The following is a 17,608-nucleotide window of genomic DNA, read 5'->3' on the forward strand; positions in this document are numbered from 1 at the left end:
GGGTTGGCAGAACCCCCGGGGGAGGCGGGGGGGAATTTACCACCACATGGGCAAAGGGCAGCACATCCCAACCACTGCCCACTCGGGCCTGCCCCTGGGGCTCTTCCAGCTCCCTGGGTCCAAGAGGGGCCATGGATTAGCACAGGGCAAGGGTGCCCTGCTGCCAGGCCTGGCAGGCACGGCGTGGGGGGCACAGGGCAGGTGGGGGGCAGGGCAGGTGGGCGCGAGGCAGGAGGGCACAGGGCAGCCGGGGAGACAGGGCATAGGGGACCGGGCAGGGGCAGGGCAGGTGGGGGGCAAGAGGGCGTGGGGCAGCCAGGGAGACAGGGCATAGGGAACCGGGCAGGTGCAGGGCAGGTGGGGGGCAGAGCAGGCGGGCGCGAGGCAGGAGGGCACAGGACAGCCGGGGAGACAGGGCGTAGGGAACCGGGCAGGTGTAGGGCAGGCGCAGGGGGGGCACAGGGCTGGTGGGGGGCGGGGCAGGCGGGTGCGGGGCAGGAGGGCACAGGGCAGCCGGGGAGACAGGGCATAGGGGACCGGGCAGGTGCAGGGGGCAGAGCAGGTGGGGGGGGCAGGTCCGTGGCCCCCAGGGCCCGTGGCTGGTTTTTCACTCTCAGTTACATTCAAAGACAAAATGTGCTTTTGGCCCAGGCAGGTTGGCCAATCGGCAGCCAGAGGCCGGCAAGTCATTTGCATGTCGCGATTCCATTGGTGCAAACAGCTGGAAAAGATCAGTGGCGGCGGGGTTCCCGTGTGTGGGTCTGGCACTGCTCGGGAGGCAGCGAGCCAGGGGCATCGGGGCTGGCACAGCAAAGGGGCTGTGGGTCGGACTCGAGGGGCACCAGCCCAGCCCTGCCCGCGGAGCCCAGGGCTGGCACAGCAGGGGGCTGCAGGTCAGGCTTGAGGGGCACCAGCAGAGCCATGGGGGAGGGAATGACGGGACAACAGGGGGGCTGTGCCAGGACCCCTGTGCAGAGCTGAAGGTCCAAGAAGCTGCCTCTCCCAGGTGACGTTTCCCAGCCCTGAGCTCTGTCTGGGAACGCCAGCTCCCTGCGTTAGAGGCTCCAGGGCCGGGCGTTGGTCCTGGCCCGGCCCCAGCGTGGTAGTGGCAGTGTCTGGAATTAGCCCACCAGACGCGGGATGAACAGCCCCGAGCTCAGCCAGGATGTTCCATCCCTCCCCGACAGCCAGCTCCAGGCTGAGCGTCCGGGCAGGAAGAGGGGACCAGCCCCACGCCCAGTGCTGCCCCCTGCACAGCCGTGGGGCAAAGGCCAGGCCCATGAGGACAGCGGTTCCAGCAGCTGCAGCGTGGTCAGGGGATTGGTTCCTGCAGGGTAAGCGCCCCCTCCACAGCTGGAGGGCTGGCTTCCCCCTGGTAGGGTGAATGGTGACGGGACGGGGTGCCCGGTGGTGGGCTCAGCATCTGGCCAGATGTTTCTAGCCATTCCTGGCACGCTCCATTGGACCCTCCGGGTCAGAACTATTGCAGCAAATACACTTGTTCTCCCTGCCCTTCCCACAGACCCTACAATAACATCCCAGCGTGTGCGGCGCCGTTCCTCCCAACAACCCTACAATAACAAATGGGGGGAGGCGAGGTGCAGCCCGGCCCACAGACCCTCCAACAACATATGCGGGGGGGGGGCAGGCACCGTCCCTTCCCGCAGACCCTACAATAACAAACGGGGGGGGGGGGCGAGGCGCAGCCTAGCCTGGCCACAGACCCGCCAACAACAACCCAGTGCCAGGTCTGGGTCTGCCAGTGGCTCCTGGCCTGGGCATTCGTGCTCCCGGCAGCCTGCGGCCGTTGCCCGAGAGCACAGAAGTGAGTGGGAGATCGGGGCGCCCCCCGCGCCGTGGGGCTGACAGCCCGCGCAGTACCAGACAGCTCCTGGGAGCTCAACGCTGCCTGGCAGCCTGCCAGGGACCCGACCACCTAAATCCCAGCTAGATAGCGAGGGCAGGACAGGCTGGGCCTGGGCCGCAGCGCACAGCATGCGCAGCATGGAGAGAGCTCCCCCTGCGCAAGGGGGGGGGCAGTACAGAGCCCCCCACTGCCCCCAGCCCAGGGCCCGATCCTGCAGGAAGAGCAGTGCAGGGGAAGGGGGCACACAGGCAGCACAGAGCCCCCCCAACCTGGGCCCGACCCTGTGGGGCTGCACCACAAAAGGGGATTCTCCTGCTCCGAGGCCCGGAGCCGCCCAGGGGATCCAAGGGTGACCCTGCCTTGGCCCAGCTCCCAGCAGGGGGGAGCCACGTGCTCTCCTGGGGAATCGGCCCCAGCCCTGCCTGAGCTCAGACAGCTTGTTTACCAGCTGGGCACCGCCAGGGGATGGGGCCCTCGTGGGGGCTGCTGGGTCATCAGGGGACAGGGGCCCTCAGGGTAACGGGCTTCCTCCCGCCCTGCCTGACATGGAGACTGTTCCCAGGGCAAAGGGGGGCAAGCCACTCCGGCAGCCAGGCAGGGACCCCAAGAGTCCTGGCTCCCAGCTTCCCCCCACTCTAACCACTGGACCCCACTCCCCTCCCGGAGCTGAGGACAGAAGCCAGGAGAGCTGTGGGGAGCCAGTACTAACCATGAGTCAGCGCTGTCCCCCGAGCACCCTGCCTCCCTTGGCCGGGGACCCTTTATCCCTCCTGACAGGAGCAGTAAATCACAGGCAACCTGATCCAGTTGGTCCCGCCAACCCCTTCAGAAGAGGCGGGGTGGAAAGCCCCGGCCCCACGTGGCTCCGCAGGGCTGGGCAGCATTAGGGAACATGTGTCGGCGCTGGCTCCGGCCCCCACTTCCCTCCAGCCCACGCTCCCCTGTCCTCTCCCACGGCCCCGGCCAGCAGGGGGCGGCCCAGGTAAATGCCCCGGGGGCTGGGTTTCTGTGGAGTGACACTGCCACCCGGTGGCCAGGTGCGCCAATCACAGGTGCGCATCTCTGGCCCACCCCCCACCCCCCGGGCTCTGCTCTTGGCCAAAGATGGGGATGTGCGGGGAGACCTTGGACGTGTTGCTCCCTCCTCCGTGCCTCAGTTTCCCCCTCTGTAGGGGGGCACCTGCCTCTGGGGAGTGCTTGATGGGGGTAGTCATGGTCTGCACCCCTCAAAGCAGAGCGCTCCCCCATGACAGCGCGAGGGTTAAGAGGCTGGTGACCCAAGGCCAGAATGTGAGGGACCCTGAGAGTGCGTGAGAGCATGTGTGCGCACGGAGGCCTGAACCCATGGCCGTGCACACACCTCAAGCCTCGCACGCTCCCGGGTGGCGGGAAGGGTGTTCACAGCCCTGGAGGCACAAGCTGCCTGGGTTCCGCCCCCCCAAGCACAGCCCCACAGACAGAGACAGGCATCCCATAACCTGCCCTCCCTGCCCCCCGGCCTCAGCCAGCACCGCCTGCCCGCTGACCCCGCGTGGCCTTCAGGTGGGGGTGGGGGGGTTCCATCTAGTTTCCACCCCAAAGATTTTTATAACTAGGGATCAGCACCCTCTACCCCCCCCCGCAAAATGCAGCGGGCTCTGGGGTGGATCATGGCAAGGGACACACGGCAAGGGACACACAGCAACGCTGCACGGCCAGTTAGGACAGGGAGTGACAGCAGAGACCATCTGATCCAGTGCTGGGCAGGGCCACTTGCACCCCAAGCCATGGCGGACAGGCAGGGCACCGGAGCCAGGAAACTGGAGCGAGAGGCTGTGCAAACGCAGGGCAGCGACACGGGCCGACTGCCTGCCCGCTGGCAAAGAGAGACCTGCTGCTGCCCTGAACCCAGTGGGGCCTAGCCGGTGCCAGCGCTGGAGAACGGACCCGTTCTCTGGCCCCCTCTCTGCCCGGCCAGGAAACAGGGCCGGCTGGCACTGACGCTTTGCAGCACGCATGGGCACGCCCATCTTCACTAGCGTATGTGCTCGTGCAAACCCCATCTCTCATACCTCCCCCACCCTTGCTGCCCCGGCTCTGCTTGGAGGAGAGGGGGCTGCTGACTCACCCAGAGAGCCCCACGTGGGAGCACATGTGAATTCAGAGACGTCCAGGGCAGGAAGGGGGTGCGGCACGGGGCTTCCCCAGCTCTTACCGGGTTTCCTCTGGCTCCGACAGGCAGTCCAGGGTGCTGGGCTTCTGTTCCATTCACCGCAATTCCATCCAGGAGCGCTCAGGTGAGACCAAGGTGGGCTCCGCCCCCAGGTGCTCAGCACCGCGGCCGCCACGGCAGACGCGGGGTGCCGGGGGTGTCTATGGTGCACTCCCCATGGCGCCCGGCTCAGCGCCCGCCGGCGAACACCATCCCCGGGGGGGAGGGGCGCCGATCCCACAGGAGAGACCCTACAAAAATAAACACCGCCTTGAAATGGCAGCTACGGGGCCCGATCCTGGCAGAGGGCAGGGACTAACTCCCCTCCCAGAAGTGGCGGAAGAACCCCCTGCTACCGAGCTGTGCTAGGGCTCTTACCCCCCCCACGTCCTCTCCCCCCATCGTGGGGCTCAGCCTTGCCCAGAAGGGCCCCCTCTAGTGGGGAGCCCAGGCTCCATGGCCCCCCCAGCCCATGGCCAGCGAGGGGCCAGGGGCGCTTGTGCCCCACGGGGGGCGGGGGGGAAGGGGCCTGGTTCCACTCTGTGAAGGACGGGAGCCATGCGGGGGGTGACTAGGGTCCCCTCAGCCCCACCGCAAATCCCTGTCCCCCAGGCAACGCCCCCACCCTCCTGGATATCACACTGCCCTGATGGCAGAGAAAGGGGGGTACAGGCAAAACGGACAGTCAGACACAGGGAAGGGGGTTGCTGGAATCCCCCAGGGGCTCTCAGCCCTGGGTCCCTCCTGGCTCAGAGCCTCCCAGGCACACACCTTTCCGCCCCCCCCAGCCGGGAGCCCGCCCTCTTCCCCTTCCCCTGGCTGACAGCAGCCGAGGTTACCCAGAGGTTAACAAGCAGCTGGATGCCCTCCCGCAGCCTGGCACAGGGCACGGCCCCTCTCCCGTGCAACCCCCCCTCCTCACACAGCCACCTCCCCTCCCCGCCCCCCCGCTTCCCTCCCATCCAAACATAAGGATTTCTGCAGACAGCCTGGCACGGGGCCAAGCTAAGCAGACGCATCAAAGGGCAGCGGAGAAGCGGGGTCCCCGCAGGGCCCCCCGAGGCAGGAAGTGCCGGGAGGTGAGGGCAGGCGAGCCGTGTCCTCGGCTGACCCCCGGCGGGGTCTCGGCTCTGTGCATGACGGCTGGGCACACAGCACACGTGGGGGAACAATCGCGCTCCGGGGTCGGCTGAGGACAAGAGACTGGCGCTCCCGACTTCCCAGCGGAGGCGCAGCCGCCCCGGGGCACATGGCCCCACTGCAGCTACATGGGGGCCTGGGCGGAGGGGGCTTGAGATGGCAAGTGGCGGGGCCTGCCGGGCATCGGGGCTGGCGCAGAATCACGGGGGTTGGGGAAGAGGCTTTGGCTTGGCACATCCATCGAGCGCAGGAGTCTGTGCACAAGAGTTTGCACTAGCAAGCGTGGAGCGTCCGGACTGGCACGCCCATGTGTGCCACGCTGCGCACGAGGGGATAGGCCTGTGCCTGGCAGATCGCAGCTCTGTGCAGAGGAGTGTGTGCAAGGGGGCAGCCTCGTGTGAGAGCGGGTGCACACGTGTCCCGAGAGCCGTGGGGGAGAGGGAGGGTCACACTTGCACACTTGTCCTGAGTGCTGGGGGTCACACATGTGTCCGGGGGGCATGCACCAGTCACACCACTGCTGGGGTGCGACAGCACCTTTGCCTCCTGGCCTGTCTGACACGGCCCTGATCTGCCCCCATCCCCAAAAGCACTGGGCACCGCAGGGCCCCCCAGAACAGCTCCGGCTGTTACAGCCATGGCGGGAGGCCATGGGGCAGGGGGGCCTGGGCGTGAGGGATTTGGAGAGGTGGGGGCAGCATGCCGCTCCCGAGAGCCGCTGAAGATGCCCGGCCTTCGGGCTCCTGCACCAGGCAGCCGCAGGGCATACGGCACAGCTCAGGGGCTGAGACGTGGAGACTCCAGGCCGCTGCCCCCCTCTCCCACTGCACTGGTGCCAACTGGCCAGCTGCTGGCAGGCGTCGCAGAGAAGCCAGAACTGCGCTCCCGGGGGGAGCATCCAGGGGACACCCAGGGGACTTGTCTCCCTCCAGCAGGAAGAGAGGAGCCTGTGAGAAAATCACAGGAGAGAGTCCACCCCCCGCCCCCCAAGCAGAGGGGTGCCCTGCCCTGGGCTTGCGGGCTGGAGCCAAGCAGGACGGGCACAGACAGGAAGGGGGGTGAGAGCAGCTGGGCCAAGGCACCACTCGCTTCCCACAGCCCCAGGTAACGGGGGAAACTAAGGCACGGAGGGGTAGGAACTGGTAGAGGCAGTACTAGAACCCAGGCATCCTGGCTCCTAACCCCCCTCCCCGCCCGCCCCACTTTCCTAGACCCCGAGCCCCCACTCGCCTTCCCGAACCAGGAGCAGAACCCAGGAGTCCTGTTAGGGCCCAGCTCTAGCCACTAGACCGTGGTGCCTCTCAGCGCTATGGCAGGCACAGCTTTGAGGGGAGGGGGAAATCCCTTGCAACGCAGCACCCCCCTGCCCCGCCTTTCTGTGCTGCAAGGGCTTATGGGAGATATGCAAATAAACCCCCCCCCCCAGGACTTGGGGGCTATCCCCGAGGCGGGAGGGCACCGACTCTGGGCAGTGCCAGGTCCACCTATGGCCCAGCACCTCCCCCGGAAGGCAGGCGGATCCCTACAGCGGGTGCTCCCCGGGGCACCAGCGGGTGGGATGAGCCAAGGACATGGCCTCACCCTCTTGGGGATTCCCTGGGTGCCAGCCAAGGCCGGTCATGCTCTCGGCCCCAGCGCGGAGCAGAGCGGTGCGTATCCACGGCTGATGGGCTCCCATGCCAGGCACTGCCGGGGAGGGGGTGGGGTGGCTTTCCCAGCCAGAGAGAAGCAAGGGGGGCGGGGGACAGGGACCAGCTGAGCCCCAGAGCCAGAAACTTTCTGCTCTCAAACTCCTAGCAAGTGCCCCGGGGCTGCGAGAGAGCGAGGGAGCAAGTTAAAGCTCAGACCTGGGAGCCAGGACTCCTGGGTTCTATCCCCTGCTCTGTCACCAGCCTGGTGCGTGACCTCAGGGCAGACCCTTCCTCTTGCTATGCCTCGGTTTCCCCATCTGTACTCTGGGGCGCTGACATGACAGTGAGCGAAGGGCAACGAACACAGGAGTAGAATGGGGGTTTTTTGGGGGGCGGGGGGGAACACACAGACAAGCGAGTGTGTGTCAGTGTCTGTGCACACACAAACGTGCAAGCAGGTGTGTGAATGGGCATGGCTGTTTTCAGGCAGCACCCCCCTCTGCCCCCCAGCTCCGGGTATGCAGGCCTGCTCTGTAGCGGAGAGAACTGCAGCAACGGGGCTGGCAGGTGACGCGTGCAGCCCCACGGCAGCCTGCCAGCCCATGCCCCCCAAGAGCCCAGAGCTGAGCGTGGGCCTGGCAGCACACCGCAGTGCCCGCCCACAGCCAGCGCACATGGATGTGCCGAGCCCTGGGGGATCCCTGCAGTGGGTGCAACGACATTAAGCCTCCTACCCGCCCCGGTCAGGAGAGCAGGGATGGGCGGTGGATCAGCTCCACACGCCACCCTGCCCTGGCTGCCCAGAGAACAGCCTGTCGTGTGCCAGGGCTCGGCCCTGCTCCCGCGGTGCTGGACGGCGCAGCACTCCTCCGGCCCCCTGGGACTCCCCCAGCCTGGATGGAGCTGAGAGCAGAGGCGGCAAGGCCCCGTGGCTGGGGCTGCTGGCCAGAGAAGGGAGGGACTGGGAGTTCAAGGACACCACCTGCTTCTGCCCCGCCATCAGCCTGGGGCAGCCAACAGCCCACGTGTGGGGGAGACTGGGACCTGGCCGGGCACTGAGAAGGGATGAATAAACCAGGCCTTCTCTGGCAACCTTGGACCCCTGGATCCCAGCACTCCTGGCCTGCCTCGCGGCCCACTGCGCAGATAGGGAAACTGAGGCACTGAGCAGCAGCGATGAGTCAGTGCAGTGGGAGAGCCAGAAATAAAACACAGGAGTCCTGACTTCCAGCCTCGCCTGCTTTAACACACCAGGCCCCTCCCAGAGCTGGGACAGGACCCGGAGTGCCAACCGCAAGCTCTAACCATCAGACCACGCTGCCAGCGCACACTCTGTACAGAGCACAGCGTGGCCCTAGCTAGCCCTGGGCCTCGGGTGCCCATGTAAGAGGCCTCCCTTCTCAGCTCCACCCGCGCCATGTCCGGGCAAGCAGGACTCACACTAGGTCCAGTGGCTGGCGCAAGGCAGGAACAAATGCTCTCCAGAGGTCTGTGGCACTGAGCCCTGGGCAGAGCTGGGCACAAGCCCCTGCCTCGCCTGGAGCCAGTGCTGCCCAGGCTCCTGCATGCCCAGACCCTGCGGGCACAGAGGCGTTGGCAGGGCACAATCCATCTCCATGGTACTGTTGGAGGCTCCTGGGGCAAGCCCAGGCCAGAGCCTGCTGCTTTGCCAAGCTCAGCGCCCAGGGAGAAGGCAGGGGCTGACCTGGGGCACACGGGGAAGTCAACTTTCGCTTGGACCCAGGAGTCCGGGTCAGACTCCTCCCCCGCCGACACAGCCGGGTTTGGAATGGGGGGAGAGGTGCTCGTCACACTTCTCCTTTTCCCCTCTCCTCACTTCCTTGCAGGGGAAGACGCTGCCGAGCAGCTGTGGGGGGGGTGGGGGTGGGCTGCACCCCTGGAAGGTATCAGCACGGCGCTGAGGGGAAGCAGGGTTCCAGGGGTCCCGACCGAGCACTCTCCCCCACCCCCCCGCCCCATGGGACTCTGACCTGCACAGGCCTCTGCGCTCCCAGGCGTCAGGAGATGACTCAGAAGAAACGAACAGTGTCCCCACACCACGCAGGCTGGGGCCTGACCCAGCTGCCCTCCCAACCCAGGCTAAAAGTGGGTGGGCCACAGGGCCGAGCCCCTCCCCCCAGCAGAGCGCTCTCATGCTAAAGAACTTCCCCGCTGCATAGGCACTGCTCCCCCCCAGCTCAAATGTGACTACCTCTGGGGTGGAGCAAAGCAGCCAGGCAACAGCCACACAGCAACACCGCACAAGAGCAGTTTAGGACAGGAAGTGAAGAGGGAACCTTCCCCCACTCAGAGCCGCAGATCCTCGCATCCAGCACCCGAAGGGTCGGGCACAATATAACCACTCACAAGGCACTGGCATCCCTGCGGACAGGAAGGCTCAAGGCCATTGCTGAGGCCGGTGGGGAGCAGGGGGGAGGGTGCAGAGGGGCTGGGCCACCTGCGGGAGACCCTGCCGCCCCGATCTGCCCCCCAGGCACCGAGGCTGGCGGAGCAGCTGACATAGAGCCCAGCTTTGTTGTTGCATCTCCCGGAGCAACTAATCCCTGCACCTGTGGCAGGGCCGGAGGGTTTCCAGCCCCTGACCACAGGACACGGGGCTGGTTTCCAGCCCAGCGCCGCCCCTCACTTCCCCCAGGCACAGAGCCCAGCTCCACAGCCGGAAGGACCCTGCAGAGCCGCCCCACGTGGGATCAGAGCCGGGGCACGAACGGGGGAACCCAGATCATCGGAGAAGAAATTAAAGAGCGGAAAAGCCCGCGGGGCGAAGGGAACTGCGTGGGGCAGAGCGGGGAGAGATGGGGAGCCCCTCCCAGCACACCCCCAGTCCCTCCAGCCTGGTAACCCCCAGCCCCTAGTCCCTTCACCTCACGCTGCCAGCCCATCCAGCCTGGTAACCCCCAGCCCCTCCACCTCACGCCCCCGGCCCATCTAATCTGGTTACCGCCCCCAGCCATGCCACCTCATGCCCCTGGCTCCTCCAGCCTGGTGATCCCCACCCACTAGTCCCTGGGCTGCCTCAGCCCATGGGCCCATCTCCCCATCCCAAGTCAGACACGTCTGCTCCCCCGCCCCAACCTCCTGCCTCTGACACAGCCCCTGGGGGAAGGTCCCCCCCGGCCCCACCGAGCCCGCAGCAGCTGAAGACGCAGCCTGGGGCGCCGGGAGGGGCCCCTCCACGCAGCCCAGTGGAGACCCAACAGGGAGAGCCAGTGACCTCACGCACAAAGCGTCCCCGCCCTTGGGGCCAGGGTCAAGGCCGGCCGGGGCCTGAGCGAGACGAGCTCGATGGGCCTCAGCCCAGATGTGGCTCCAGACAGACCCGGGCCGGAGCCCCTGGAGCAGGAGGCAGGTCCCATCCAGGGAAGGGGCTAGCAGGGTGCGATGGGAGAGCCCTGCCATGGACCCAGCACCGGCCAGGCCTGGCTCAGTATCAGCCCATCCTAAAGATGGGACCCCTGAGGGGTGCTAGGCCCCTGTAGCAGGGGCTGCTCTCCGCAGACCCTGGCGCTCCCTGGCTGCTCATGGGTACCCCAATCCCAGCCCGGAGCCGAGGGCCCAGCAAATGAGCCCTGAGCGGGCCTGGCGTGGCCTGGCGCTGGGGGGTGTCTGTTGCTGCGCGGGAGATGATGCAACCCAGCTGAGCGGTTGTGAAATGACAGGCGCTAACCTGGGTGCAGGGGAGCAGGGGCCTCTGCTGGGGATGGGGCAGGCCCAGGCTCTCTGCAAGCAGGGCCCAGCACCTTGCGTGGGGGGCCGGGGCCGGCCTGTGGTTCCGTGGGGTAATACAGAGAGTCCCCCACAGTTTGGCATGACAGAGCAGCCAGCCCCAACCCCAGCCCCCTTCCTGGGCAGCACACGCCACCCTCTGCCGGCGTGAGGCAGCACACGACCCTGCGGCCCCTTAACACCCACCGGGGAGCCGGGCCGGTGATGGGGGTCGTGGGCCCTACGCCCCACAGAAGCTGCCACTCGCTGCCCTGCCACTAGGAGCCCAGCACCACCTGCTCAAGAGGGACCCCCCAGCTCCCCCATGGGCCCTCTGCAGGCCCCAATCCCAGCTGCTTCCAAGGGGAGCTCAGCCCCCCCCCCCGACATATCCTCCCCCCACCTCACTGAGAAACACACACCCCCTCCCTGGCTCCATTGCCCCAGGCACTCAGAGGAGGAAGGAGCGGCTCGCTCAGGTGAGGCCAGGCCAGGGGGAGCCCCACACCCAGCAGCCCACGGGCGGGGCGCGCCGGGGAACATTCTGCTCCCCGGGCCGGCAGCGTTTCCATAGCAACCTCCACAACAGCGCCCGCCTTGGGGCGCCAGGCCCACTGCCACGGCGGGGTCTCTGCCCCACCTCTGCCCTCCAGCCGTCTGGCTCCCGGAGACACATCGGCGTCTCACCCTGGGGTGTGCCTTTCCCACAGCAGAGATGGGACATGCCCCCCGCCCAACATCCTGCCCCATAGCGTGTGTGTGGGGGTCATAATCCAGATCCTGTTGGGTTCCAGACACCAGCATGGGGCCAGGCACAGAGAGGGATTCCCTGAGGGGAACAGGGCTGAGACCCCACCAAACTCATCACACACGTGGGTCCCTGCGCAGGAACCAGGTCCCCACGGCCCTGGGGGCAGAAGGCCCCAGAGCCCATTCCCACGAGCACCACGTTGCCCTTTAAACCCAGCCGCCAGTCCCAGGGCCACCACCAGCCGCGGGGTTATGTGTACAGCGACCGCACGGCCCAGGACAGAACCCCGTCCCCAAAGGGCTGGGGTGCAAGGAGCGACTCCACGGGTGGGCAGGCAGCAGCAGCAGCAGGTCTTTATCCTAGATGCAGACCAGCCACTAGAGGGCGACCTGACACAGCCCCCCACCCCACCCCACCCCCACGCGCCCCCTTAGGGGCAGATGCCAACAGCACGTGGCCATTTGCGGAAGGTAACAGAAAGTGACTCACAGTTGTAGGTGACACCAGGGTGGGGGACAGAGCGAGGCTGCTTCACACCCCTCCTCTTCCTCCCCTTCGAGCCCTCCTGCAAGGAAGATGCAACAGGAAGGTCAGGCGAGAGAGCAGGGCTGTGAGGGGAGCCATTCCCAGGCGCCGGGGGGAGGTTCAGGGCCAGTCCCCATGCCCACTGCTCTGCCCAGGGCTCCCATCGGCCCATCTCTTAGCTGTCCCTGACTGGGGAAGAGCTGGCAGTCCAGCGGCCGGGTAACCCCCCTGCAGAGCCCCGATGAGCTCTGGGGGATTGCTGGGGGGCAGGGAGAGATGAAGAAGCCCGACCTCTCTCACCTCCTTTGCCCTTCCTCCCGCCCCGCCAGCTGTGGGGGTGGCTTTGGGCAACGTGCCCAGCATGCGCCGGGAGCCCCCCAATGGGCACCTGCTCCTCGCCCCCCTGCAAGCTGGCGCCCGCCTGCCCCTACCACCGCAAGGAGTGGAAAAGTCCTGGCACGCTTTGGGCATCTCCCGCCCCGCCCTAGTGCCGCACCCAGTCCGAAGGTGGCCCCAGCATCCCCCACTGCAGAGAAACCCACCCGGGGGTGCCCGCCTCTGGGCGGGAGGCTGGGCCGGCCGTGGTGCCCGGCTCACCAGCGGCCTCTGCTGAAAGCCGCTGCCTCGGTGCAAGGACAGCCAGGAATGTAGGTCAAGTTTGTCTTGGCCAAGGGAGAGAGTCCGTGTGCAGATTTATAACATGGCAACCACTGCCCGGCCGGGCCCAGGGGAGAGCCAGCCTGGGGGGCAGGGAGCTGAGCCCCATTTCCGAGCTTTAGCATCCCCCCTCCTCTGAAAGCACCAGCCCAAGGTGGAGCAGCGGGGGATGGCCCTGGCGAGACAAAGGCAGAGAGCTCCCCAGATGCTGCTGGGAGAGGCGCTGGGCCCCCCAAGTCAGAGCTAGCCCCAGTGTGGCACTGCACTAGGGGGCGCTGGGCTGCAGGGAGGGGGGCAGGGGGCGCTGGGCGGCAGGGAGGGGGCAAGGGGCGCTGGGCGGCAGGGAGGGGGGCAGGGGGGTGCTCTCCCCGCTGCACGGGGCTGTCTCTTGGCTGGGATCACCACAGAGGTCCCCGCTGGCAGATCCCGGGGGCCCTCCCCCGAGAGGCAGGGCGCGAACCCTGACGTCTGGGCCCATTTCCAGCTCGGGAGATTCCCAGCTGCCTCCCTCAACCCCGCCCTGCCGTCCCGGCTCCCGTGCTACCCCCTTGGCATTGGCTGCGGGCACCCCGCCCCAGAGCGGGCTGCATGGCAGCGGCAGGAGAAGCCGAGCTCTCTGAAGTGGTTGCGGCTGGTTGGCACGGAGCCCAGGGGTGGAGAGAGCCCATCACCTCACCCCCGCCTGCCCTGCCCAGGCTCCCTCGCTCCCACGCCCCCCCCATGCACCCGCCATCGCCCCTGCCCCAGAGGGGTCGCTGGGCACCTTCAGGGCAGGGCAGAGCCACAGATACGTGATGCCCAAAGCCCTTATGGAACAGGGCTGAGAGTGTCACAGGCTCCTATAGAATTCCATTTCCATAGGCTCCTCTAGCGCTCCAGAGAGACCCCCGGGACAGAGGGCATTCTACAGGGGCAGGACCAAACCCCATGGCAGGAGGGGTTCATCCCGGGACGTTCTCTAGGGCCCTGCCAGCGACATGGCTCCCATAACGCCCCCAGCGCTGCAGCCAGGGAAAGTGAGGCAGACGGAGCGGGGGGGGGGGGTCACACAGAGGGTGACCAAGGGAAACCAGGCGTCCTGATGCCCAGGGCAGTACTTTGACCCTAAGTCTGACTCCAATATGGCCCTGGGTAAAGTAAGACCTGGCTCGTGCCCGGGCAGGTTTAGACCCTGCCATGGGACCCAGCCGCAAAGCCTGGGGCACCAAGCGGGTATAGGGGTGTCCATGCCCTCCCACTCCAATCCCCTGGGCTGCCACATGGACCCCTTCCATCGGCACGGGAGACGCCAACTCATCGCTCCCAATCTGAGCCGCCAGCCCCTGGTGCCAGCAGCATCGCGCTGCGCCAGTCTCCGGAGCCTGCCGCGCTCCCCGCTCACTGAAGAGCGGGAGCCGCTGGAGGCTGCTGGGTGAATCACCAAGACCAGCTCCCAGCCGGGCAGGAACAGAGCAAGTCGGGGCTGCGGGGTTCTACAAGGGCAAAGGTTTTCCCTGCTTCCCAGTGGCTGGGGCCTTCCCCAAACCACACCCCGTCTGCTGTAACCACGACGCTACATCTTCTCTTACACCACCTGCCTTGCAACCCCCCAAATCGCTCCGATCCCGGGGAACCCCCGCAGGGCTCCCTACTACTCCCCACCCACCTCTCTCTCAGTAGGGTCTCCACTTGCATGGCACTCAGGGTCCAGGCCCCCAATGCAATACCTGCAACTGGGGGATTATTTGAGGGTTCGCAGGCGCCACACCTCACGCAAGGAGTCCCTGGGGCTGGCGCCCCCCCCCCCCCCCCCCCCCCGGCCCTCCCCCGCAGCAGCCCGCAGCTTCCGGCATTGCTCAATTGAGCTGAGTCAGTCGCTGGCACGTCCCATCCCAGCCAGACACTGAGCAGAACAGCCCTTCCCCAGCCGGGCCCGTGCCGACCCCCCCCAAAACACATGGCCTGTGCAGATCCCTCCCCCTACCCGCCCTACCGGGATTCCCCGCCATCGCCTCCGCACGCGCTCTCCATCCCCCATCTCACGCCCAGCCCTGGGGCACAACCTGGGCCCACTCCTCCCCCTACTGCCAGCACCCACACAGGCTCGCCCAGGGCCTCATCCAGCGCATGGGGCTGTGTGCCTGCCAGCGGCTCTGCCCTCCCAGCGCCAGGCTCTCCAGGGAGCCGCCCGTCCCGCTGAGCCCATGGGCAGAGAGCAGCCGCGGCGGGCGTGAGGAGGAGACAGCAGGAGCGCGGGCAGGGCCAGCGTGGGAGAGGTTCCGAGGGCGTGTGGGCAGGGGCAGGGCCGAGCGCGTGCAAGGCAGACGGTGCCAATTCACTCTCCATGGACGCGCCCCCCCGACCCCGTGTTTACACAGACACGGCGCTTTGCAGAGCCGTGTGGTGTGGGCGGTTAGAGCCGGGGCTCCTAGGTTCTATCCCTGGCTCTACTCCTGCCCCTCCATGAACCCTTGGGGTCAAGCGCTGCCCCTCTGGGCCAGCTAACGCCGCAGGTTTGAGGCCCGGGGTGAGATGTACTGTGGGCATCCGGTATTTGGGGCACACAGGGCCCCAGACAGCACCCCTGTAGCTCCCTCCCACCGGGCCGCAGGCAAAATCCACCCTCTGGGAGCAAGTATCAGAGGGGAGCTGTGTTAGTCTGGATCTGTAAAAGCAGTAAAGAGTCCCATGGCACCTTATAGACTAACAGACGTATTGGAGCATGAGCTTTAGCTGGGGCCGCTCCCTGCTCCAGGCGGGCTCCTGTCTGCGCCCCACCCCGGGCAGCGCCCACAGGCTGCAATGTAAATACAGCCTGGGCGAGGGGCTGCGCCGGGCTTGTTCCATCGGGGAATCAGCCGCACGAACACTTCCAAGTATAGGCACTGGCAAGAAGCCAAGGACACAGGATCCGCGGCCTTCACGGGCCGGCTCCAGCCCCCCATGCTGTGATTCTCCCGCTACCCACTCGCTGAGACCCCCTGCCCCCTCCCCCGAGCTCCTGCGCGCAGCTCCTGCCTCGCAGGAGGGGAGGGTGCAGGGCTGGCAGCCACCAGCTCCATATCACCCCCATCACCAGCCAATCTCCCCACCCCGGGTCGGCCGCAGTGCTGCCAATGGAACCCAGGAGTCCTGGCTCCCAGGCCTGTGCTCAGATCGCTGGCGCCAGTCCCCCCCCCCCCCCCGCTCTGGGAGTGAGGGGTCATACCTTGGTAGCACTCCCTGCCCCACACTTTGCAGCCCGCTGCTGCTCCCCAGAGGTGGCTGCATTTTGGCAGTGCTGCAATTCCCACGGCTCAGGCATGGGCCAAGCCCAGGCACTGTTCCTACTGGCCCCCGGGTCGTTCCAATGCAGGCTTTGGGATCCCCAGGGGTATGCAGAGAAACCCCCACATCCAAACCCATACGGGACCAGCACTCCTCCGCTGGGATCAGGGCTTTACAGGCAGGGACTGTTTAACTCTTACAGCCCCCTGGGCTGCCCTCGCCCCCACCTGCAGACGGGGAAACCGAGGCACAGAGCAGGAACGTTCCGCCAGCACTAGAAAGCTTAGCGTGTGCAGACATGATCTCTCCGGCACAGGCGGCTCTCGCCTGTCTAAGGCATGTTCTAGCCACGTCCCTGACACGCTCCCGGGGAGGCAGCCCGGCCCCACTGCCCAGGCCTGAGTCAGGTCTGGGGACGGCCTGAGATTCGCAGCCATTCACAGCAGCAGCCGTGGCCTCTGGAGTCACTGCTCAGCGCCTGGGGCCGGCCCCCCAACACCCGGTGAGAGCCCCACACGCCTCCGGGGGCCCCACAATCAGGGGCCACTTCTGACATTTCAAAGACAGCTGCCAAGGCCGGGTCAGAGCTGGCCAGAAGCCAGGAGACCCCAGCTCCAGCCAGGGCCTGCAGCAACCTCCGGGGGCAGAACCCAGCACTCAGGGCGTGAAGACAACCAACGTGGGGGAGAAAACTCAGCAGCATTTCTCAACGCCGCCTCCCACCGCAGCAGCCAGACGCAGAGCTCCCCCCCAGCACCGGCCAGACCCCCAGCTCCTCCCCCCCAGGCCCCCACCTCCCACCCCCAGCACCGACCAGACCTCCAGCTCCTCCCCACCAGACACCCAGCTCCCACCTCCAGCTCCTCCCCCCCAGACACCCAGCTCCCACCCCCAGCACCGGCCAGACACCCGGCTCCCGCCCCTGCCCCCAGACACCCAGCTCCCACCCCCAGCATCAGCCAGACACCCAGCTCCTCCCCTGCAGATACCTAGCTCCCACCCCCCAGCACGGGCCAGACACCCGGCTCCCACCCCTGCTCCCAAGACACCCAGCTCCCACCCCCAGCACGGGCCAGACACCCAGCTCCTCCCCTGCAGATACCTAGCTCCCACCCCCCAGCACGGGCCAGACACCCGGCTCCCACCCCTGCTCCCAAGACACCCAGCTCCCACCCCCAGCACCGACCAGACCTCCAACTCCTCCCCCCCAGACACCCAGCTCCCACCCCCAGCACCGACCAGACCTCCAGCTCCTCCCCCCCAGACACCCAGCTCCCACCCCCAGCACCGGCCAGACACCCGGCTCCCGCCCCTGCCCCCAGACACCCAGCTCCCACCCCCAGCATCAGCCAGACACCCAGCTCCTCCCCCCAGACATCCAGCTCCCACCCCCAGCACCGGCCAGACACCCAGCTCCTCCCCCCCAGACACCCAGCTCCCACCCCCAGCACCGGCCAGACCCCCAGCTCCTCCCCTCCAGATACCCAGCTCCCACCCCCCAGCACGGGCCAGACACCCGGCTCCCACCCCTGCTCCCAAGACACCCAGCTCCCACCCCCAGCACGGGCCAGACACCCAGCTCCTCCCCCACTCATGCACCCCTGCCCAGACACCCGCTGCACCCCACCTCTCCTCACACCACCCTCCCCATGCTGCCCACAGCCCCCCTGGTACAGGGGGGGGGGGTGTCGTACCATGTGGATCTGGTGGGATCCAGTGATCCTAACAGGGGGCATGGAAAGTCCAGCCCAAAGAACAAGCCACCCTGCTCACTCTCAACCCCAGCCGACTCTCCGTATGACACTGGGCACCACCTGCCCTCCCTCTGCCTCGGTTTCCCCACCTGGGTGTGCCATGGGCCTGGCACCTAGGAC

At 67.0% G+C, this 17,608-nt stretch overlaps 1 protein-coding gene across 1 annotated transcript in view; it reads right to left on the reverse strand.

Moving 5' to 3' along the window:
- Positions 1 to 17,608, reverse strand: part of THRA (thyroid hormone receptor alpha) — a 40,434-nt gene that overhangs the window by 7,640 nt on the left and 15,186 nt on the right. Inside the window, exons 2-3 of the mRNA XM_065577470.1 lie at positions 11,796 to 11,871; positions 4,062 to 4,309 (exon numbers count right to left, since the gene is read on the reverse strand). Coding sequence (XP_065433542.1) covers positions 4,062 to 4,114 — 53 coding nt within the window. The 5' untranslated portion in view covers positions 4,115 to 4,309; positions 11,796 to 11,871. The remainder of the gene's footprint in view (positions 1 to 4,061; positions 4,310 to 11,795; positions 11,872 to 17,608) is intronic.

Source organism: Chrysemys picta, chromosome 24 (assembly GCF_011386835.1).
Source record: "Chrysemys picta bellii isolate R12L10 chromosome 24, ASM1138683v2, whole genome shotgun sequence".
NCBI lineage: Eukaryota > Metazoa > Chordata > Testudines > Emydidae > Chrysemys > Chrysemys picta.